Source organism: Hylobates moloch, unplaced genomic scaffold (genome assembly GCF_009828535.3).
Source record: "Hylobates moloch isolate HMO894 unplaced genomic scaffold, HMol_V3 SCAFFOLD_1, whole genome shotgun sequence".
In the NCBI taxonomy this organism is placed as follows: Eukaryota; Metazoa; Chordata; class Mammalia; order Primates; family Hylobatidae; genus Hylobates; species Hylobates moloch.
Genome location: NW_026652276.1, coordinates 77,007,256 through 77,031,978, shown reverse-complemented (window position 1 = coordinate 77,031,978; position 24,723 = coordinate 77,007,256). Strand labels below are relative to the sequence as shown.

Sequence of the window (24,723 nt, the reverse complement as noted above, 5' to 3'; positions counted from 1 at the left end):
CAGTGGCGCTATCTCAGCTCACTGCAACCTCTGCCTCCTGGGTTCAAGCAAATCTCCTGCCTCAGCCTCCCGAGCAGCTGGGATTACAAGAATGCATCACCATGCCCAGCTAATTTTTGTAATTTTAGTAGAGATGGGGTTTCACCATGTTGGCCAGGCTGGTCTCGAACTACCGACCTCAGGCAATCCACCCACCTCTGCCTCTCAAAGTGCTAGGATTACAGGCATGAGCCACTGTGCCTGGCCCCCTTCTTTAGATAGAAGTGCAAACTGAGACCCAGAGAAATAATCTTCCTACTTAAAATTATGCCACCTGTTAGTAGCTGGTCCAGGATTCAGACTCCAAATTTATGTTCATTCATTTACTGAGCAGGCACTGGAATACCTATTCAGTCTCCACAAAGTGTTTTATAATCAAGTTTGAGAAAAACATTGGGTTGAACGGGGATTATAATAGGGTCTAATAAGTACTGATAAATGCATAGACCAGGTGGTGTGAATGCAGAGAAGCCACTTAACCACAGTGTGGTACTGGTCCAGGAATACTTTTCAGAGAAGGACTGCATCAGGCATAAACCTTGAGCAAGTGTTCTAGACTTTTGAAACTTCAGTTTCCTTTGTTAAAACTACCTCGTAGAATGTGGTGGAAGGTTACAGAGAATGGTTACAAAGCATCTGGCCCATAGTAGGTGCTCACTAAATGCTAACTGGAGTTATTATAAATGGAATGAGGCTATCTAACCACCTTTTAGGAAAGACAGGTACTGTCTAGGAAAGTGTACCTTAACCTAGAACCATTCCTGTGAAGTATTCCTCAAGCCACAAAGTTGCAGATGAGGCCAGTTTTGGGTAGTTGTTTGAGTAATATGTGGCAGCCCAGATGACAGTTAAGAAATCCCCTGGAAATGTCTCCAGCAGATGCAGTAGGTCCTTTGGCACAAATGCCAGAAGAAACTGAAGGAGCTGGAAAGAGCCCTGTCCTAGGAAGTGGGTGACCCTGATGGTAAAAGGAATGTTGGCAACAGATTTATAAACTTCTTTTATACTTGAAATAATGTGCTCCCAGTGAATCATCTCTCCAAGTTCTGGATTCCCACCAAAGCTGGGGAAATGGTACAAACACCAGAGCAGAGGATTTTATCCTGGGAGTCCATAATAAATGGCATGCATTTCTGCTATGTGCACTTTTTTCTGGGGAAAGTGTTCATTTCTTAATCAAGTTCTCAAACTGCAAATCATCAAACTGCAGAAATGTTGTGATCCACCGCATATAAAGTAACTCAGTCCTTTAGTTCAAGGTCACAAACAATTCTGGCATAAAGAATTCATACATAGTTTGGGAACCCCACAATTATTATTTCTCCAACGAAAATATTTATTAGCCAGGAGTGCTCCCAGGGTTCTTGGCTTAAGCAGACACTTGGACAAGTGAAGTACATTTGGCCAACTTGTGCTTCTCACATTGGCAAGCCACCAGCAGCATTTTTCACATTGGTAGTGCCCCATGGAAACACCTTGTGGGATTTTACCTTGTAAAATCATTGCCAGATTCCTCTTGTTTTGGCGGCAGATATGCTAATTTCTTGCCAAGTGGGTTTAGGCAGAAATGACTCTAGTATTGTAGAAATATATATCCTTTTTTTTATTTTAGAAAAATGCATAACTATTCTCAGAATGTATGAAGTGATAAATGTTCAAGGCACTTTTTGCTTACTCAGGGGTAATTGTTTGAATGACCTAAAAGTCATGCCTTCCAACAAACAATTACATTCAATATGGCTTTGAAAGGAGCATTCCCCCAACATGCATGTGCACTTTTTTAAAAATTAAAAATATTATGCATTGTAGTTACCATCTGTGATTTGCTGGAAAAGACCCCAGTGGGAGGAAACATAGTATAGATGTATTGACTTCTAATCCTGGCTTGTTAAGAAACTTTAACAAAGTAGTTAATCTCTCTGCAACTTGGTTTCTTTAACTGTAAAATGAGGGTAACATGGCAAGATTGTTGTAGAGATTCAGTAAGATAAAGATTGTAAAGTAACTGGCACATAGTAGATCTATTTAAGTCCTCTTCCTCTTCTCATATTTCTTTACATAATGGTCTCCTGCCTTGCACTTCCCCTGGTCTTCATGTCTTACACTAGTAAATAATAATAATGATAAGTATGACATAAATGACATTAAGTTAAACCTTGGGAACAAATAATAGAACAAATTAAACAAACACAAGCATATACAACTGTTACAGGAAAGGAGTCTCTGTCCAGACTCCAAGAGAGGGTTCTTGGATCTCACACAAGAAAGAATTCAGGTTGAGTCCACAGTGCAAAGCAAAAGAAAGTAAAGTGGTGAAAGAATAGCTACTCATAGACAGGGTAGGGCTTCCGAAAGTAAGAGGAGGAACGCGTCCACCTTAGGTACAATGCTTGTATGAATAGGATGAAAAAAAGATCATGGGGAGATGTGCTCTGCTACAAGGGTTTGTGATAAAGGATTAATTTTCTTAATTACTATATTTTTCATGAATCAATATTATCTTTAAAGCAAAATTAGGAATGCTTTTGTTCTTAAGATATCAGGATATTAGGACACTCCCAAGTCTGAGTCTATTTAGTAAACATTATCAATCTGTTCCCTTAACTGTAAACACCTAGAGGCTAAGAATACCTAGCTTTCTGGGAATGCAGCCCACCAAGTCCTAGCCTTATTTTTCTAGCTCTCACTCAAGATGGGGTCGCTCTGGTTTGAACCCCTCTGACACAACTTCTCTGCTGGGTTTGAAGCACCCTTACGGAAAGCAGCTGAGGCTAGGATCACATGACTGAAACAAAGAGCTAGGTAGTAGCAAAGAGAGGGCCTTCTAAGTGACACTTGGAATTTATTTCCATTATGGGTGATGTCAGTGAAATATGATGTCACATAGTAGTCAGCTTTGAAGAGGTGGCCTTTTTCTTCTTCTATCCCAACTCTACAGGCTCCTGTGCAAAGAATATGAGAGTGTAATGAGTAAGAAGAAAAAGAAAAGGAAGGAAGAGAATTTGTTTAAACATTGAACAACAAAAAGCTTATAGAATGAGTCAAAAGCCTGCAAAAAATTCGGAGTTGCACTGATTTTATGAAACCTACTAAAGAAGTCATTTCTTTTAGAAGGGCAACTGCTTAAAATGATGATTAGTTTATTTAGCAAAGAGTTTAGACCAGGGATGTCCAATCTTTTGGCTTCCATGGGCCATATTAGAAAAGAAGAATTGTCTTGTGCCACACGTAAAATACACTAACACTAAGGATAGATGATGAGCTAAAACAAAAAAAAACAAAAAAAAAATCATAATGTTTTAAGAAAGCTTACAAATTTGTGTTGGGCCGCATTCAAAGCTGTCCTGGGCCACATTACAGCCTGTGGATCGCTGGTTGGACAAGTTTGGTTTAGACTATATTCACTGTTTGATTAACATAATAGTATAAGGACAGAACATTATAGATTACTCAAAATCATAGTTTAAAAAGTTGGGAATGAAAATGATTTAATTTAAACTAACAGATAAACATTTATTCAGGTGTTTAGGAACATTTGGTTAACTAAAGCTATTTCTCAAAATTATAAAAGTATCATAGCATAATGTGTTGTTTTTTTTTTTAACTGAGTTCTCTTTTCTTGAATATTGTAATAAAACCTATATACCATCAATTGAGCCACTGTCCTCTTCATCCTCTATCTGGCCCAGTAGACCATCTGGTTGATAATTTGACGTTGTGAATATTCTTACTTTTGCCAGCTAATCTCTTTCTACCTGCTCTCACAGATGAGCCACTCACAGGTATTATCATCAACTTGTTTACAATGTCTCTCACTTCACCATTTGAATTTGGTGAAGCAATCAGAAGAAACAGCAAAATTACTTTCCTTTCTGAGTAAAGCTAAAGAAGAAAAGCTTCTTTTCCTATGCAACTCAATACAGACACTGGTGTTTCTTGGGCCCTCAGCCCATTGCTGATTGAAGCAAGCACCCTTACCTTATTAAGTTCTTTAGAATAGAACTTTATCATAGTTTCTTGGTGTTTTGTGCTTGCTGGAAGAATTTACTGGAAGAATGCACAATAGATTATTTTGCACTTTCACAAATCACGAAAAATCCCTCATCTCATGCTACCTTGTAATGCAAGTTGTTTAACGTGCCTGTTGATTTAAAATCTTCCACCTTTGCTAAATTACAAAGGTGGAAGAATCTTTGTTAATGATCCTTGCAGTTAAACGTTACTCTCACTTTGCTTAAATACAAAATCAGCAATGCAAAGGATAAACCCAATCTCCCAAGTAAAAGTGAACAGAGGGGCTCTTGATGCCTCCTATTGTTCCTGATAGGATACCCCCTAAGGCTCATGCACTACACAGTGTGATGGAATAAGGATCCTACACATGAAATGAACCCAGGACTCACAGCTCACCTTCCTTTCATTTTCCAGCCAGGAAAGAAATAACATCTCATTAAAGCGAACATCTCATTACCATATAAGAAAATTATTGCCATGCCAGAGTTACTTCCTGTCAAGTTCATTTCTTCCTACATCAGTGGTAGGCAGGCGTGTGCTTAATCTATTAACCATCACTCAGCACTCAAATGTTTTCAGATTGTTTGGTAAATTCATGATTCACCCCAATGACTTTACATGTTTTATTTACTGGGTTTCAAGAGCAGGAATTTTCATGTACGTGGTTCCAATCTAGATGGATTTTCGTATTTAGATGTTTTAGTTGATTGTACAGTCATTTACTTTCTCACCAAGAGCATGAATGAAGGTTGTCAGATTAACAAAAAACAACAAAAAAGTAGATTTCTCAGTTAAGGTTGAATTTCAGATAAATTTTAGTGTAAGTATGTCCTAAATGTCATTTTTTTAATCTGAAATTTAAATTTAACTGGATGTCCTGTATTTTTATTTGCTAAATCCGACAACCCTAAGAGGTTCTTCTGCAAATCGTGTTACCTGCTCCTCAGACATGGGGATTTATGGTGTTCTTAAGACATATTTTCTGTGGTCATTTCCTTATGATAGATAACAGAACAGGAAGTAAGGGCAAAATATAAGAAGAAAAAAAGGATTAAACAGTAGATGAATATCAGTGGGATAGTAAGAGCTCAATGAGTTATCTATGAAAGCCGTAGAATTTTTAGACTGTCAAAAGAGAGTAAAATAAACAAGATTTCAAGATATACCCAAAGGTTCATTTCAGCCATTCTTCCACAGGCATTAAAATGTATGTTTTTATCTGTCCTCTTGATTTGACATTTTTAGTCAAACCCTCCCCCTAACATGCTTCTGGCTTGTGATATTTTTCCCTTTGAACTCACCATTAACTTTGCCTTCCCAATAGGACAGAAATATATTAAATGAAACAACTGTACTTATAATCACAGAAAATCTAGTGTTGTTTCTTTATTAGTTTTTTCTTGCAGAGAGAGATGGAAACATTTACACTTTTCTGGTACTTTTTCATAAATGTGCTCACAAGCTTCTGAGCAATGGTCATATCTAATGTAAATACTAAATAAATAGTATATGTTAGTGAAGAATAACAGATTTCTGAGATCATAATATGCTTATTTAATGTTTTAAAATAAAGTAGTTCTTACTTAAATTTTGCAATAGACAGGGAGGTGTGGGTGCAGGGAAAGGGGAATCCCTAACTGAGAATGTGGCCAAGACGTGAATTCATGGATTATACTGATAAATGCACAAAAAAGATAAATGGGTGACAGATGAGGAAATGACACTGGCTTTGAAATGCAATTGAGTCTCTGGAGTAGTACCCAGCCAGGTGGCCCCCTGTTCACAATGTCTCCCTCTCTGCCTAATGGCCATGTCGTTGAATGATCAAGGGGCAGACACCTGACCCAAGATAGGTCAAAAAGTTGCTCAGCCTTTGGAACATTACAGTTGAACTGTGACACAGAGAGAAGTTGCTGGAGCTTAAACCTGGTAATTGCAGAGCTCCAGAGAAAGAATTTTTATAGCCATAACCCCAGAAGCTGCCCCAGTTCCTGTTTCCTGAGTTTTGGTTTCAAGCTGTATCGTAGATTGCATGAACTAGTCCAGTGTTTTCCCAACAGAAGTCTTTTGCTTAAGTTAGTCTAGAATTGACTTTTCTGTTGCTTGTGAGCAAAAAAAAATTATATGATGCTTTGGGCTCAGTTTCATCTCTCATTTTCATTCTCATTCAACCAAATATGTTCTTAGGGGAGTTAGAGTGGTAAATGAGATGAATAGGATTTCTGACTTCATGGAGCTTTCAGTCTAGCAGAAAAAATGGATATTAAAGTATGGAAATTAAAGGCTTATATTAATTCACTGAACAAATATGTATTGAGGCACCTATTATATACAAGGCATTGTTCTAGGCACTTGAAACATTTGTAAAGAAAACAAAGATCCCCGCTCTTGTATTTTTTTATCAGGAGATGAAAACAGTAAGTAATAAGCATAGAAATACATAAATAAATAATACGGATTTAGAAGGTGGTAAATGCGATGAAAATCAATTAAAAAGTAGATCAGAAGGAATGGTATATCAAATGTCCTAAAGACCAGAGAGAAATTGCAAGTTGGGGTAACTGCAAGATTATTAGAGCTGAAATATCAATGACAAGGCCAGTGGCTCAAATGAGGATGAAGAGGTTAGACAAGCTAGATTGTTAAGGACTTTATAAGCCATCTTGAGGATTTTGAACTTTATCCTAAGGCAATCTGAAGCTACTTAAGAGTTTTAAGCCATAGACTGACATGATCAGATTTGCATTTTAAATTTATCATTCTGCCTGCAACCTTGAAAATGCATTGAAAGCTAGCAGCAGTGGATGCGAGAGAATAATTGGGAGGCCCTTGGCCTAGTCTAAGTGAGAAATGGTGGTGCCCTTGACTAGCATGTGTTTCATGAATTGGATGATAGCTGTGATAAAACGGCTGTTTTCTACACTTAGACTTTCAGCTCATCGTATTTAGAATAGATTGATGCCTGTCCAACTTTATCTCTGTTCTTTGGGCTTTGGTGCTATAAAAGCCAACTTTAGGGCCAGGCGTGGTGGCTGATGGCTGCAATTCCAGCACTCTGGGGGGTTGAGGTGAGAGGGTTGCTTGAGGCCAGGGGTTGGAGACCAGCCTGGGCAACATAGTAAGGCCCTATCTCTACAAAAAATTTTTTTGAAAACTTAGCTGGGCATGGTGGTGGTGAATGCTTTTAGTTTCAGCTACTGGTGAGGCAGAGGTGGGAGGATCCCTTGAGCTCAGGAGGTTGAGACTACAGTGAGCCATGATCATGCCACTGCACTCCAGACTAGGTGACAGAGACCCTGTCTCTAAAAACTAACAAATAAAAATAAATTAATTAAATAAAGCCAATTTGTAATGTTTGGCACATTTTCATTGGCTGTATACTACCTAGTTTAATTTGGCCCCATCTTTAGGAACAAAAATATAATATGTAGGTATTTAAGGAGTACAGCAGCTAAGGGATAGGTATTAATTATCCTCACCTGGCTCTGTATCTAGTCAGTCATACATTGCAATCCTCCAACACAGTATAAACAAATCGGATATACAACACTTTTTTAATAGGGCCTTCTTACTAAATCCTTATATTCTTTTCTTTCCTGGAAAGATAATGTAGGTGATATAGAAGAAAACCACATCTCCCTTTAACACTCCACTATTAAGTCTAGATTAAGGGTTACATACTGGTAACAATGGACCATTTGGCCTTCAAATTTTGTTGTGACATTTTGTTATATTCGCATAGGGAATTTTTTTAAAGGCAATGAAATTGGACAGGTACGTTGCTACACAAAGCAATTTTGTACTTAACAGGTGTTTCGTGGGTGTAGGTATATATTAAGAATATGACTCCCAGTAATTATATGAATGTAATTGTTAGCTTAAATACTGATCACACTCTTAGCAAACAGTTCCTTACTTCCTTTGACCTGAATGTAGTTTAGTCTCTTTCCATTTTAAAGACCTAGACAGAACTTACATGAACCTGTAACTCCATTTCTTCAGATCTTGACAACCCCAAATTTAACTAAAAGGAAAAAAGAGACTTTTAAATTATCTTATTATCTCTTCAAAAATTTTCCTCTCATTCTTGAGGAGGTGAGAAAGGAAAAGAAGAGTACCAAGTACCACCTTTTGTAATGTTGGGACATGCATCCCTGTAGCCCAATCAAGTGTCCTTGATTCTTGAGAAGTCTACCTTTCCTAAAGAAGCTGGGAGAGTGTAGGGGGAAGAAGAACATGGTTTCTAACTGCTCCCATTGCAATATCTTATTATAAAAATGTACTTTTTAAACATAGGTTTCCATCTTGTATTACTTTGTGTCTTGGAGTCTCTCCCTTATGAATTACTTTGCATCTTGTTTGAAGTGAACCATTTTAAAATTTATATCCTGTCCTACTTTTATTTCAAGACTTTACTTAAAATATCTTTTTTTCTCTTCGCCCTACTCAGATATGCATGAACATTTTATGCATTTCACACTCTTTAAGATGGAGAAAATAATATGCTAATCTGAATAGTGGTAAAATCTGAGTAGAAATAGAGATTTTATTTTCAAAAGAGTGGACAATGGTGTATCTTCCTATTGCTGTCAGTTCTCTCCATTGTTAATATAACATTCATGCAGAAAGATACAGATTAATAAAGCAATTGAGTAGAACATGAATTAGGGAGTATTCTTAATTTGATGGAGCCCAGCATAGTGAATGTTTGCTTCTTGGGGGCAGGTAACCATCTAACTTTCTTTTGTATCCCCTATTCCACTCAAGGAGTCAAACACATATACAATAGTTACTAAATGTATGCTTAGATGAATGAAGTAAGTTGAAATTAGTAATAAATACTTATGAAACACCCAACACTGATATGGTTTGGCTGTGTTCCCACCCAAATCTCATCTTGAATTGTAGTTCCCATAATCCCCACATGTCATGGGATGGACCCGGTGGGAGATAATTGAATCATGGGGGCAGTTACCTTCATGCTGTTCTTGTGACAGTGAGTGAGTTCTCATGAGATCTGATGGTTTTGTAAGGGGCTTTTCCCCCTTTATTTGGCACTTTTCTCTTCTGCAGCCATGTGAAGAAGGACGTGTTTGCTTCCCCTTCTGCCATAATTGTAAGTTTCCTAAGGCCTACCCAGCCATGTGGAACTGTGAATCAATTAAACCTCCTTTCTTTATAAATTACCTAGTCTCAGGTATTTCTTCATAGCAGCATGAGACTGGACTAATACAGTAAATTTGTATCACAGGGAGTAGGGTGCTGCTATAAAGATACTGAAACTGTGGAAGTGACTTTGGAGCCGGGTAACAGGCAGAGGTTGCAACAGTTTGGAGGGCTCAGAAGAAGATAGGAAAATGTGAGAAAGTTTAGAACTCCTCGAGACTTGGAGAGCTCAAAGACAGGAAGATATGGGAAAGTTTGGAACTTCCTAGAGACTTGTTGAACACTTTGGCCAAATTGCTGATAGTGATATGGACAATGAAGCCCAGCCTCAGGAGGACTCTGATGGAGATGGGGAACTTGTTGGGAACTGGAGTAAAGGTCACTCTTGCTATGCAAAGAGACTGGCAGCATTTTGTCACTGCTCCAGTGATCTGTGGAACTTTGAACTTGAGAGAGATGATTTAGGATATCTGGCAGAAGAAATTTCTGAGTGGCAAAACATTCAAAGGGAAGCCGAGCATAAAGTTTAGAAAACTTGAAGCCTGATGATGTGATAGAAAAGAAAAACCCATTTACTGGGGAGAAATTCAATCCTGGTGCAGAAATTTGCATAAGTAATGAGGAGCCGAATGTTAATCACCAAGACAATGGGGAGAATGTTTCCAGGGCATGTCAGAGACCTTCAGGGAAGCTCCTCCCATCACAAGCCCAGAGGCCTAGGAGGAAAAAATGGTTTCCTGAGGTGGGCCCAGGGACCCCCTGCTCTGTGCAGCCTGGGAACATGGTCCCCTGTGTCCCAGCTGCTTCAGCTCCAGCCTTGGCTAAAAGAGGCCAAGGTACAGCTCAGGCCATTATTTTAGAGGGTGCAAGCCCAAAGCCATGGTGGTTTCCACATGGTGTTGAGCCTGTGGGTGCCCACAAGTCAAGAATTGAGGCTTGGGAACCTCTGCCTAGGGTTTACAGGATATATGGAAATGCCTCTTTGTCCAGGCAGAAGTCTGTTGCTGGGGCAAAGCTCTCATGAATACCCTCTGTTAGGGCAATGCAGAAGGGAAGTTTGGGGTTGGAGCCCCCACACAGAGTCCCCACTGGGGCACTGCCTAGTGGAACTGTGAGAACAGGGCTGCTGTCTTCCAGACCCCAAAATGGAAGATTCACTGACAGCTTGTACCATGCACCTGGAAAAGCCACAGACACTCAATGTCAGCCCATAAAAGCAGACAGGAGGGGAGCTGTACCCTGCAAAGCCAAAGGGGCAGAGCCACCCAAGGCTGTGGGAGACCACCTCTTGCATTAGCATGCCCTGGATGTGAGACATGGAGTCAAATGAGATAATTTTGGAACTTTAAGGCTTAATGGTTACCCTATTGTATTTTGGACTTTAAGATTTAAGTACTACCTTGTTGGATTTCAGACTTGCATGGGCCTGTAGCCCCTTTGTTTTGGCCAATTTCTCCCATTTGGAACAGGTGTATTTACCCAATGCCTGTAGCCCCATTGTATTTTACAGGCTCATAAGCAGAAGGAACCTGCCTTGCCTCAGATGAGATGTTGAACTTCAACTTTTGGGTTAATGCTGGAATGAGCTAAGACTTTAGGGGGCCATTGGAAAGCCATGATTGTGTTTTGAAATGTGAGGACATGAGATTTGGGAGGGGTCACAGGCAGAATGATTGTTTGGCTGTATCCCCACCCAAATCTCATCTTGAATTGTAGTTCCCATAGTACCCACATGTCATGGGAGGGATGTGATGGGGGGTAATTGAATCATGGGGGCAGTTACCCTCATGCTGTTCTCCTGACAGTGAGTTTTCACAAGTTCTCTAATGGTTTTATAAGGGGCTTTTTCCCTTTTCCTTGGAACTTCTGTCTTCTGCCATATGAAGAAGAATGTGTTTTCTTCCCCTTCTGCCGTGATTGTAAGTTTCTTGAGGCCTCCCCAGCCATGTGTAACTGTGAGTCAATTAAACCTCTTTTCTTCATACATTACCCAGTCTTGGATGTTTCTTCATAGCAGCATGAGAACAGACTAATAAAACTCTAAATTTTACTAGGAATTACACTAGGAAAGGTCAAAGAAGAGATATTTGACTAGGAATTCAGTGCTGGTTTATGTGCCTATCTAGGGCTGATGTGTGGCCACATCCAAGAAAGAGCCATGTTTATGAATGAAGAGGCTGAAAAGCATATTAAATCACACAAGTGATCCTCGATTTTCAGTGTGCTGCAAAATCACCCAGTTTGGGGCTTCATAAAGTAAAGAGTGCTGGGCCCTACTTCCTGGGAATTTCTGATTTGTAGATCTGGGATGGGAGCTAGGGATTTGCATTTCTAACCATCTCACTCCCAGGTAATGCTACTGCTGCTCATTCTGGTAGCACACTTTGCAAAATACTGACTTAGACCTTCACCTTCCTTGGAGAGTTGTTCCCGCTCAGGGAATCTGAACACGCTGCTTGTTCTGTGATCTGCACAGAAAAGAAGCGATTTCAGAGATTTCCAAGAGCAGTACGGAGATAATGTAACTAAGGGGGTCTCAGAATAGTGTTAAGGGTCTTGCTTCGCCCTGATTTATAAGACTGACTATACTGTGGCAGAAACAGGAGACAATGTCTTTAATACCTCAGATGTAAGTTAGAATCAACGGAAATAAATTAAGTGGAATATAGAATGCATGGAATTGCCTTATTAATAAAGGTTGGACATCCCTAATCTGAAAATCTGAAATCTAAAATGCTCTAAAATTCCAAACTTTTTGAGCACCTACGTGATGCCACAAGTGAAAATTTTCATACCTGACCGTATCTGATGGGTCACAGTCAAAACAGAGTCAAAACTTTGTTTTGTTCACAAAATTATCAAAGATACTGTAGGAAATTGCCTTCAGGTTATATGAATAAGATATACATAAATGAATTTTGTCTTTAGACTTGGGTACCATCCGCACGGTACCTCATTATGTAGGTGCAAATATTTCAAAATCCAAAAAAAATTCAAAATTCAGAACACTTCTTATCCCAACCATTTTGGATAACGGATATTTAACCTTTCAGTTAAATACTGTGCTTTCAGTTAAGTTAATGTAATTTAGCAATTTAAGATCATATACATATATCTAAGATAATTTATAAAATGTTTATAACCTAAAATATCTTTACTTCTGCAAAGAAAGTTTGTGCTCCTTACTTGACGGTGCCAGTTCATGGTAAAATGGAGAAGATGGAGAAAGGTCAGCCCAGGGAAAGGGGAAAGTCCATTGACTCAAGATAAATGATTTAGAAGAAACCATATCCATTCTCTACCCATAGGCCTTTCAATTCAATTATTGCTATCTCCCACGTAAATAGCCTTAGGAAATTTCTGAAAAAGTGGCAAGGGCTTCAGCAAGCAGGTAGCATGGGGACACATGTCACCCATTGCAATACTGAAATGGAAACTACCTAAAATTTAGAACTGTTTTTATATGCCTCATTGTGCTCAGCTAATTAGGTTTCTTGAATTTTAGAACTTGAGTACAAAGGTCGTGCATACTTTTTTGTGTTCCAGCTGAATTTCATATAATGTTGTAATCAAGGACTTCAGGAGACATTGGCATTATTTTTCTTTACAGATTGTCTTGGACTCAGGTGGATTTTCTCAATTTGCCAATAAAAAGGAATAATGATATTACATTAAAATGAACTATGTCTCAAAATATAAAACCTTTTGGTAATCAAGTGGTTAAATACTCATATTTAATTTAATCTTATTTTCGTTAATTTGAAAATAGAAAAAAAAATCTGCTAAAGATCCTTTCAAGGGAAAACTACAGCTCAGCTCATGTATAAAAAGCCACATAAAAATGACTCTGGAGACCTTGGCTACACGTTCAGCGGTCAAATATTTCAATGCTCTGTTGCTCTCGTTCCTGTTACAGGTACATGTGACAGCGCTGCAGCTATGAGTGGAATTTTAAAGAGGAAGTTTGAAGAAGTTGACGGCTCCTCACCCTGCTCCTCTGTGAGGGAATCAGATGATGAAGTTTCCAGCAGTGAAAGTGCTGACAGTGGGGACAGTGTCAATCCATCCACTTCTAGTCATTTTACCCGTGAGTACTGAAATCAGAACCGAAGTCAATTGTCTGGTTCTACAGCAAAACTAGTTGTGTCATTTTTATTTTTACCTTTAATGCTAGCTATATATATTTTCCCATCAACCAAATACAAAGAACATTTACCCAAAAATGAAATATTTTTCAGGTGACTCAGTAGATTCTTTTATTTAGAATACTTTTTTGCAGTGGATTATTTGGTTGTGTTAATTAACTAATTTAATTTAAAGATCACATTACATTATTAATACTTTTCCAAGTCAACACCTGGTACAATGGGAATAGATGAGGGAAGACAAAGAATAAATCCAGTTTCAAAAAAAGTATCCTTTCATAATTGAAATGATGTTCTGGGAGAAAACATTTTAAAAGGCATTATGAAGGAATGGAGAGTCTAGATTATGATGAGAAGGAGTTTAGGCAGCCAGGGATTAAGAAGAAATGTGAAGGCAGCAAGTCTCTCCCAAATGTGCAAGTGTGTACAGTCTAATCGCTCTTTCCTAGTAATTGCTCTAGTCTCTCTTCTCCAGTATTTAAAGCCCAACAAGAAAAACAAACCTATGCTTTATTTATTGTATTTTTAAGGTTTTTTTTTTTTTTTTGAGATAGAGTCTCACTCTGTCGCCCAGGCTGGAGTGCAGTGGCATGAACTGGGCTCACTGCAACCCCCTCCTCCCAAGTTCAAGTGATTCTCCTGTCTCAGCCACCAGAGTAGCTGGGACTGCAGGTGCATGGCACCACACCTGGCTAATTATATTATTTTATTTTATTTTTTGTATTTTTTTGTATTTTTTGTACTTTTTGTATTTTTTGTATAGATGGCGTTTCACCATATTGGTCAGGCTGATCTCAAACTCCTGACCTCAGGTGATCCACCACCTCAGCCTCCCAAAGTGCTGGGATTATGGGCATGAGCCACCGCATCCAGCCTATGCTTTCTTTTTGATTTTTTTTTTTTTTTTTTTTTGCCACATTGAAATGTCAGCCCTTCTGTCAGACAAGATAAAGGGAGGTTTGAGGGACTGATATGAAAAATTCTTAAGGTAATGTAATCTATAGTCTAAAGGAAACTGACTAGCAATAGTTAAATAATCTTTTTAAAATTTATGTTTCTTAAACAAGAAGATTTTAATATGTCTTAATATCATGACAGATAACTGGTCTTGGTTTTTTACTTTCCAATTAGTTAATGTTATTAATATATGATTCTATAACAAAGAATTGACTTTGGCAATGTAGCAACTCAAACAACTAAAGGATTTAAACATATTTTTAAGAGGTAATAAGGAACACAATAGCTGTTGAACATGAAATAAATATAGTAAAATCAATAGCATTCCATTAAGCAAGCACAACTAATTAGACAATATGATGAAAAGATGATTACAATTATTATAGCAGAAAAATTTATAAAATATTCAGGGACAAAGTTATTGTGTGATGTAGGTGGTCTACAAATACATTTACACATATCATGATGGTATGAAATGAGCTTGTGCTTTTGACTCAAAAGAAGAGGTTTATTTATGTTTTGGGTCTTAATACTAGTAGTGATAATAACATTATCTCACAGGGTACTGCAGAGATCAAACAGAGCAAGTGAGTTAATATACATGAAAAAAACATTGTAAAATGTCAAGTACTAAGCACGTGTTAAACTAAAAATTATGATCATAGCTAACATTTATTGGATACAGGCTGTGCTCCAATAGCTTTATATACATTATCCATACTCCTTACAGCAATTCTGAAAGTAAGTAGTACTACCTCCAATTTACAAAGGAAACAACTGAGGCTCAGAGAGGCTAAGCATCTGGCACAAGATCACACAGGAGTTGAGCCTAGATATATATACATCTAGGCTACCTACCACATAGCCTCTACCTTTTGCATGGTTTATTCTGCCCCCTTAATTATATAACATTGGACATATCTTTAAAATGTTATTTCTCGTGAGTTATAAAGGAAGATTTAATTAGCGAAGAGGCAGATTATGTTTCTGGATATAAAGGTCTGGACATTAATGGTTTCAACATTAATTTCTAAATATAAGAGTAAAACCAAAACAAAATCTTCAACTGGCATTTCTAGGGCGCCCAGGCATTTCTAATGTGCCCAATCTAGGAACGCATAGAAAATCCGAACATGTTATGTATAAAAATTTTATATATAAGAAAAGAACATTATAAGACAATGAGAAAGGGAAAGACTATTTAAGAAATGGTTGTGGTATTAGGAAATTTGAAAAAGAAGAGATTTAGATTCACATCTCACAACATATGCCAAAATACCAGATAGATTACATGGATAATTTTTTTTAATAATGAGGAAAGTTACATTTTGCCAGATGTTTAGTAGAATCACTATATGAACTTTGATATGAGAAGAAGAAATAATCACATTGAAGAATACTTAGTGTATTTAATGATGTAAAAGTATTAAACTTATCTGCTATTAAAAAAAAGCCCAAAGTAAAACAGTTTATATTGGAAAAAATATTTACATTATTTTCTGCATAGAGTATAGCAAAAGTACATGTAATTTCTTGAGATAAACATGAAGACACACATCTCCAAAGAAAATCCACATAGTAGGACATATAATTAACAAATGTTTTAAAGCATTTAACAACAATAGTAACAAAGAGGCAGATTAAAAAATGCTAATGAGATTTCATCCGTATGAAATCACAGAGATTTCATCCCTTGAAATCGGTACTCATTTCTCCAATAAAAAATACTAATACCTAAGTGCTGGTGAAGGTTGCAGTACAAATTGTAGGCACACACGTTGCTATTAATGGCAGTGATATTTAGAAAGCACTTCGGAAATACAAGAGCCATAAAAGCATTCATAAGTCTCTACTTTAGAGAATGTATCCGAAGAGAGAAACATTAAAAACAAGGTGAAAACTATATAAATGAAAATATTTGTGGTTGATAGTAGTCCCAAAAAAGAGGGGTTGGGGAGGGGAGAGAGAAAGGTAACCTAAGAGTGAGGAAATGATCCAGTAAGTTATGGTAACTCATTCAATTAATTTATTTTCATGATAGTTATGAAGACCTTTTGGCAATATGTACAATGTTTGTGAAATAATGATAAGTAAGAAAAGCAGAAGACAGTATTTTATCTATACTGTCAGGCAAAATCTAAGTCTGTGCATGCACAAAGCTAAAGAATGATAAGGTGTCCTAAAAATTGGAAACAATTTGATTTGTTGAGGAATTAAAATGATGGATGAATTTTTATGTTTATTAATTTTTATTTCTGTTAATTTTATATGTATTCTCACAACAAAGTGTCCAACTTAAACTGCTAAAAATTATAACTGTAGTTCACATTGTGTTTATGTTTGCAAAACAGCAGATTGAAATGGCATGGTGAGCTAAGATATACATTAGTCAGCAAATATAGGCTTTGTTATAAGTTATGTTCAGCCAAGATTATTTTTTTCATTGAAGAAAGTAGACTTATTTTATGATGTCTAAGAAATCACTAAAATGTTTCAGCACATCATTTAATATCAGTGGTAGTGGCAATGGTTAGTTTACTAACATGCTGTTTTAGCTTTGTATTAAATATAATCTGGCAGATATTTTTCTTGCTTTTAAAAATAAAGAAATGATTTAATAAAAAGTGCCCTTTTCACTTAATAGTGCTTTTTTCACTATATTCACATTATGAAGAGAGACATAAAGTGAGAAAAAATAGTAAAGAATCAAAAGACAAAATTTCTACCTGGAATATTTGTTGTAGAAAAGATCTGAGAGGTTGAGCACAGTAGCTCATGACTATAATCCCAGCACTTTGGGAGGGTGAGGCAGGAGGATTGCTTGAGCCCAGGCATTTGAGACCAGCATGGGTCTCAAATTAAAAACAAGGTGAAAACTATATAAATGAAAATATTTGTGGTTGATAGTAGTCCCAAAAAAGAGGGATTGGGGAGGGGAGAGAGAAAGGTAACCTAAGAGTGAGGAAATTATCCAGTAAGTTATGGTAACTCATTTGAGACCAGCATGGGTCTCAAATCCCCATCTCAAAAAAAATTAAAAAGAAAAATAGTCAAGTATGGTGGTGCATGCCTGTGGTCCCAGCTACTTGGGAGAATCACTTGAGCCCAGGAGGTTGATTGCACCACTGCACTCAAGCCTGGGTGACAGAGCAAGACACTGTCTCAAAACAAAACAAAAACAAAACAAAACAAAACAGAACAAAACAAAACAAAAACAAAAAACAAAAAGAAAGAAAGAAAAAGAGAGAAAGAAAGAAAGAGAGAGAGAGGAAAGAAAGAAAGAAAGAAAGAAAGAAAGAAAGAAAGAAAGAAAGAAAGAAAGAAAGAAAGGAAAGAAAGAAACAGAAAGACGAAAGAAAGAGTAAAGAAAAGATCCGAGGTTTTATTGTTTGTTTGTTTGTTTTGAGACAGGGTCTCACTGTCACCCAGGTACCTGGGACCACAGGTGCACACCACAACACCAGGCCAATTCTTGTATTTTTTTGTAGAGATAGGGTTTCATCATGTTGCCCAGACTGGTCTCAAACTACTGGGCTCTGACAATCCCCCTGCCTCCGCCTCCCAAAGTGTCAGGATTACAGGCGAGAGCCACCGTGCCCGTCCTGTGATCTAAGCATTTTAGCCAGTGTGAGAGGAGTAGCTAAAAGAGTTTCTTGTTTCTAGAAATGTATTTCAGATTATTTGCTAGTCCAAAAATTGATATATAAATTTTTAGGACATTTTTTATTTATTATGCTGTCTAGATTAAGGTATGGGCTTCTCTGCAATGGTTTTGTTGGATGTGAATCAATGGTTATAAACTTTCAGAAATATTATTATTGATAAATCCTATTTCTTTAATTTTTTTTACTTAAAATCATTACTTGTCTTATAGTAAAGAAGGATTTTTGAAGATTATCAAATTTGTGTAGCATTAACAAATAATTTAATTTCACACTGGGATTCTTTAAAATGTGGTTGCCCTTATTTAAATCTCACTCATCATCGGCTAATCTTTCAAATTTAAAATATCTCATGTACCCAGTGTTTTATAAGCACTAACATATTGTGTAACATAACATTTTGTTGTCATTACAAATACAGAAATTGATAAGATTGTTTGGTGTGTGTCAACAGCTATGGTAGTAGAAAATTCCATGCTATTGTAAGCTTTCTGTTAAAATATCCAATTTGTAGCACACCACATTATGGTAATAAAAGCTTCAAAATATAAATCAATAAGGTCATTATGGCTTTTTCCTTGGACTTCTGAATTTTGCTAGGCAACAAGCATACTTACCAGTCATCAACCAAGGTCATATCTTGTACTTCCCTTGAGATAGAAACAGCAGTCTGTATTGCTGTGAAACGCTTTGTTTCATCAAATCCCTATGGCTCTATAGCCAATCAGCCTGTACTTGAGCACTGTCAAGAGGAGAGCTACAGAGAAACTAAAGAGGAATGATTTTTTTTCTGCCCTCTCAAGGTTCCTGGCACTTCACATAAGTAATGAGAAGCTATGTGCTGAGCCATAGTCTCAAAAGGAACACATTATGTCTCTTGAAACAGAGTGTTTCTACAAATAAATGTATAGTATTTAAGAAGTGAAAATATCAAGAAGTAAAAGGATACACATTCTAAATTGCACATGAATGCAAGCAGTGGATGTCCTATAATAGAATTAAGATTTTTTAAATTTATGAAACACTTTCACATTCTTGAGTTCATTTAATAGCCAAAAAGTGTTGTGTGATTAGGAGCCAATTATCATGCCCTTTTATAAAAGTAGAAATTAACATTCATACATGTACTTATACTTTACCCAAGAGCTAAGATACAATCTGTTTGCTTCCTTCCTTCCTTCCTTCCTTCTTTCCTTCCTTCCTTCCTTCCTTCCTTCCTTCCTTCCTTCCTTCCTTCCTTCCTTCCTTCCTTCCTTCCTTCCTTCCTTCCTTCCTTCCTTCCTTCCTTCCTTGTCTCCCTCCCTCTCTCCTTCCCTCCCTCCCTTTTCTCTCTGAATACACAAGGCAAAAATATGCCATCATGTGCACCCAAAGTCAGTCTTTCCCCAGTGTGATTTCCCTACTACTGGCTCCACATTTCATAATGGGATTAGACATAAAGAATCAATAGAAAACAGATTTGACATTAAACTTTATGAGAAGTATGACTGGAACATGCCTGTTCTCTTTACTAAGCAGTTAAAATGCATTGAAGATTTAGATTTAATTTCAACAAACACGGTATCTTATGTTATAGGCTCTGAGCTAGGACCTTTCAAACCTGTCAAAGTGATATATTCCAAACAGTAAATACAACTTGGCAGTATATTGATAAATTATGTCTACCCAGCATTGTAGTATTAGTTTGAGAACTAACTTTAGCAAAGACATATGTCACAATCTACCCCGACTCAATGCTTTTGTAAACAATGGAGGAGTGTTCAGGCCAAGCTGAACATAAGAGTTTTAGAAGAAGTCTTTGCTTAAGCAGGAGGTAGGACATCGTGACGCTCAAAAGATCCTTTCTAGTCTGTAATAATATGCTTCTAAGAAACAGGATCCAAAATAGGCATCATAAGTTAGAGTCAAGGCCAAGCAGGAAAGGAAGCAGCATAGATAAAGGTGCCTCTGAAAATCTACTATTAAATTAAGAGGTTCCCAGACTCTTCACACCCACTTATGCCTGGAAAACAACCAATTAGCTTTGGCTTGGGGGACACGATCTGGGACCAGCTGCAGATCACATGTAGAAACATGCAGATCATAAATAGGTCATGTTCAGACATGGGCCAGTTGAATCATAGGTGTTTATCGTTGGAGATAAAGGAGTTAAGTAAATTATGAGTGGAGGAAGATATTTATGAGCTAGTAGTCCTCTGGAAAATAGTCACTTGGATATGCAATAAGGCCTGTTGACTGATACAATAGAATTGTTATCAGATCATCTGTCTGCAAGCTTGTGGACTCCAGTAATTATAAATCAGAAATAGTTAACCACTGCTACTTCTTCTGGTCTTACTGAGACCATCCTTCAAACTGAAATATCTTTTTTTCCTCCCAATTCTGACTATTTAAGTTCTATACCTGCTACAAGGTTCATATCAAATATTTCTTTCTTCATGAAAACTTCACCAAGTCTCTCATTTGACACATCCTCTTTGCCGTCTCCTCAGAATCTCCTGATGTTTCACCAACATTCACAAACTTTGGCAATGGTTTTCCTTCTTCTTTCCATCCTAGTATTTTCCACCAAGCTGAGTGATGCCAGTAACTGTGTGATGGCTCATAGAACTGATCAGCCTCGTGTTTCCTTGACCACTCTGACCTGGATTCCTTACTTCAATTCCATTCATGTCTTTTACCACCACTCCATTTAGCACCTAATGTCTGCAACCTCACCCACAAGACTTTTGCAAACCAGACCAATTCTCCTTCTGAAATACTCAATTCCAGTATTACAAATCCAGATCATAACCTCTTTTCCTTCCACTTCCTTCCTCTCCTCATCCACTTTTTTTTTAACCTCATCTCTTGTTTTCCGCAGTGTAGCACTCACCGCTTGGCTTTATATATGTTCCCATGCCACACCAATTGCTCCATTATTTCAGTATTTTATTTTATTTAAAGGCCAGGACTCTTTACCACTTTCCTGCCATGTTCTTCACTCCATATCCATTTTTTATTCAAAACACTCGAAAACTTTTTTAAAAGTTTTGAAGAAAATGACAGAACTGTGTTTTCAAATTCAGCTACTCGTTAATGCCACACAAGCATCCCACCAGGTGGGTTTTCTGGCCATCTCAAAGCACACAATATCATGTCTCCTCCAATCACTTTTCCCTCACCTCCTATTTCATGTACAGCAGAGCTTGCTTTCTCGCCGTCTTGCACCCTTCGTTCATATTTGTTATTACCCACATGTCTTTACCCTAATAGGCAGGGCTCTCAAAATGAGTTTTGAAGGAATTAATGTAAGCTTATTAAAAGCAGGAATGTATGCTTATCATCTGATCAGTACATGATAAGCATTTATATCAATGGATGAATGAATGGACATTTATTAGGTATTTGAAACTTATCATTCACTGCACTAGTATTAGGAGGTGGAAATATAAAAGTAAACAAGACATGATCCAGTTTCTGCAGAAACTCACAATCTAACAGTATTTTAGCATTTCTCTAACACTTACTGTATTCTGTTTTACATTGGAGTTATTTATGCACACATCTTATCTTTTCTCGGGATTTATAGAACTTAACTGTGTATACTTCTTGCTACCTGGTGCTGGTTCAATTACCGTTAAATGCTTAATAATATTTAGCTTTGTAAAGACTTGTCTTCTTTAGTACAACTAAGCCTTATAAAGTAAAAAAAAAAAAAAAGAGATGCATTCATTAGAAGACTTCATAATGGCACAAACATTAGTGGAAATAAATACCAATTTACAAGCTAACTATAATTTATAATTTTGATGAGTGTCATTGTGATATATCAGGATCTTGATTTATTACTTATCATATCTGAATACATGTAATGATGAACTGTGTTTTAAATAGGGTCTCACTATAATTATGCATTCTTAACATGTACCTTTCTGGTTTCATTTGCTTATATATAGCTTTACCAGGCAGAAACATCACTGTTTAATTGGATGCTGTGCAGCTATTTATGCAGGAGCTGTATAACACACTTGAGGGAGTCTGAGTTGTTTTCACCTTCACCATCCTTTGAATCGGCTCGGAAAAAAGGGCATTACTAAGTCAGATCACTAACATCATATAAATACAGTTCATTTAGTTCTTGTTTGATTTGTTTTAAATTCAGGATCAGGACCTCACATTTAGCCTTAAAAATAGTAACATTTGATTTAGCTCTTTATTTCAGCCTACTGAGATTTTTAAAAATTATTTCTGTCTTCTTATATATTTGCTTTTTCTTCCACAGTCATGTCTTATATAAATATATCTGAAATCTGTCTACTTATCTCCATTTGTTTTGTACCATATCACCATCCTCTTTCTCCTGGACTGCTGCAGGAAAGAGCCTTCCAGATGCCCTCTCTGCTTCCTCTCTTGTTCAAGCCTCAGCCTCTTCTCTATGCTGGCATCTTTCAATCATTTTCAATTCATCAATCACTTTCAATTGAACTCATTACTGTGGCTTCCAGAATCCTGTACTCCCTTTCTATGCTTGAGCCTTCACTCTCCTGCCTTCTCTCCATCTCCAAACTCCAGCCACATTGATCTTTACTCAGTTCTTTGAACATGACAAATTTCCTTACCCTAAAATTCTGCTCGGAACAATGTTCCCATGACTGACTCCTCATATTTCAGGTTTCAGCTTAAATACCATTTCTTTAGTGTAGCCATCCCTGGTCACCTCCATCTAAAGTATGTAGGCCCAAAGTCCTCATCTCTTAGAGAAATACATGAAAGTTTTTTTTTGTTTGTTTGTTTGTTTTTTTTTTTTTGAGACAGAGTCTTGCTCTGTCGCCCAGGCTGGAGTGCAGTGGAGCGATCTCGGCTCACTGCAACCTCCGCCTCCCGGGTTCACGCCATTCTCCTGCCTCAGCCTCTCCGAGTAGCTGGGACTACAGGCGCCCGCCACCACGCCCGGCTAATTTTTTGTATTTTTTTTAGTAGAGACGGGGTTTCACCGTGGTCTCGATCTCCTGACCTCGTGATCCGCCCGCCTCGGCCTCCCAAAGTGCTGGGATTACAAGCGTGAGCCACCGCGCCCGGCTACATGAAAGTTTTGACAGAAAAAAAATGATAGATATATTGAAGCTGCTTTCAAATAACCCAGAAAAATAGAGAGATAGATGAAATGAGACTGAAAAAATATTGAAGCTTGGGGCTTACTATTCTACTGTTTACATTCATATATAATTAAAGTTTTCCACAATACATTTTAAGAATATAGATGCATATGTTTGCCACCGTACTACAGCCTGGATGACAATGAGAATATGTTTCTAAATAAATAAAAATTTAAAAAATTTATAGGTCCAACTTATCCTAAAATTTTCTGAAAGAGCCAGGGAATATGGCCAAGTATATTATAGTATATATTATATGGCCAAGTACATTCAAAATTATTCTTCTGAAAAAGAATAAGGAAGAGGTGAGGAGTATGCTTAGCCTAACAGATCTCAATACTTGAAAAGCTGAAATGGTTTAAAACCCATGGAATTAGTTCAAGAGTCTGCACATGGAACAAATAGGGAGCATAGAATCAGAACCACATTTAAATGGCAACATGGTATGTGACAGAGGAGACATTGCAAATGAGTTGAGAAGTAAGAGTCTGTTCCAGTAAATGGCTTTTTTAACAAAAAAGATAAAATTAGATCCCTACCTCATGCTATATATGAAAATAAATTCCCAATGAACTAAAAATCTAAATATTTTTTAAAAATTATAAAATATACAGAAAAAATATAGGAAAATATATGTATGTCAGAGTAACATACTGTAGCATGAACTGTAAAAATTATTATATATTTGGGTACATTAAAATAAAACTGAATATATAACCAAATATCCCACCAAGAAAGTGAAAAGACAAGCTACAGACGAAAAGGAGATATTTGTAAATCATTAACTGACAAGGAATTAGTATTTGAATATAAAAGAACTGCAAAAATAAGGAAGAGCTAATGCAGCAAAAAGAAAAAAAAAAAGTAGACATAGAACCTGAGCAGATAATACACAGAAGAAAGGCTAACACAATTATGAACAGCTGTGTAACTCTATTAGGAACCAGGGAAATTAAAATTGAAAGAAGACATCATTTCGCGTATGTCATATCATCAGATCAGCAAAATTTTAAGGGTTTGAAAATACCATGTATTGACAAGCATGTGCTGAAGAAGGAACTCTCCTAACACTTGCATGAGTATCAGGTGATTAAATTACTAAGGAAACCCAGTAGTGAAAAGTGAAAACATGGAATAATTGTCCATTTGAATAGGATTGCATAAGGTGCAGTTGGTTCATATTATGATAAATTGGAAAATAAGTTGAATTGAATAGCCAGATGTACATGTATATACAGTTAAGTGAAATATACAAGTTGCAAAACTCTACAGTATGATAGTATTTATGTAAATAAAACATGCACAGAGAGCAGCACTATTTTTTATGGAAGTAAAAATATAACATAGGAAGGGATAATACACAAAAATGTGAGGCTTAGAACCTCTAGGGGTGAAGAGTAGAATGGATGGGAGTGCCTTAGCTACACTCTCTTAACTTTTTTTTATATATTAAGAAAACCAATCTGAGATAAATATAGCAAAATATTAGCATCCATAAATATGAGTATTAAGCACGTGTTATTTTCTAGAAGCTTGAAATAGTTTATAGTTTTTAAATACGTTTTATATATATACACCTTTCAATTGGGATGAAAGTCCATA

At 37.0% G+C, this 24,723-nt stretch overlaps 1 protein-coding gene across 3 annotated transcripts in view; it reads left to right on the top strand.

Moving 5' to 3' along the window:
• CSRNP3 (cysteine and serine rich nuclear protein 3) overlaps nt 1-24,723 on the top strand; it is a 216,091-nt gene that overhangs the window by 109,859 nt on the left and 81,509 nt on the right. For all 3 annotated transcript variants that reach the window (XM_032755537.2, XM_058441538.1, XM_032755538.2), the window contains one exon: nt 13,136-13,306. In XM_032755537.2, the coding sequence (XP_032611428.1) occupies nt 13,159-13,306 (148 nt within the window). In that variant the 5' untranslated portion in view covers nt 13,136-13,158. The remainder of the gene's footprint in view (nt 1-13,135; nt 13,307-24,723) is intronic.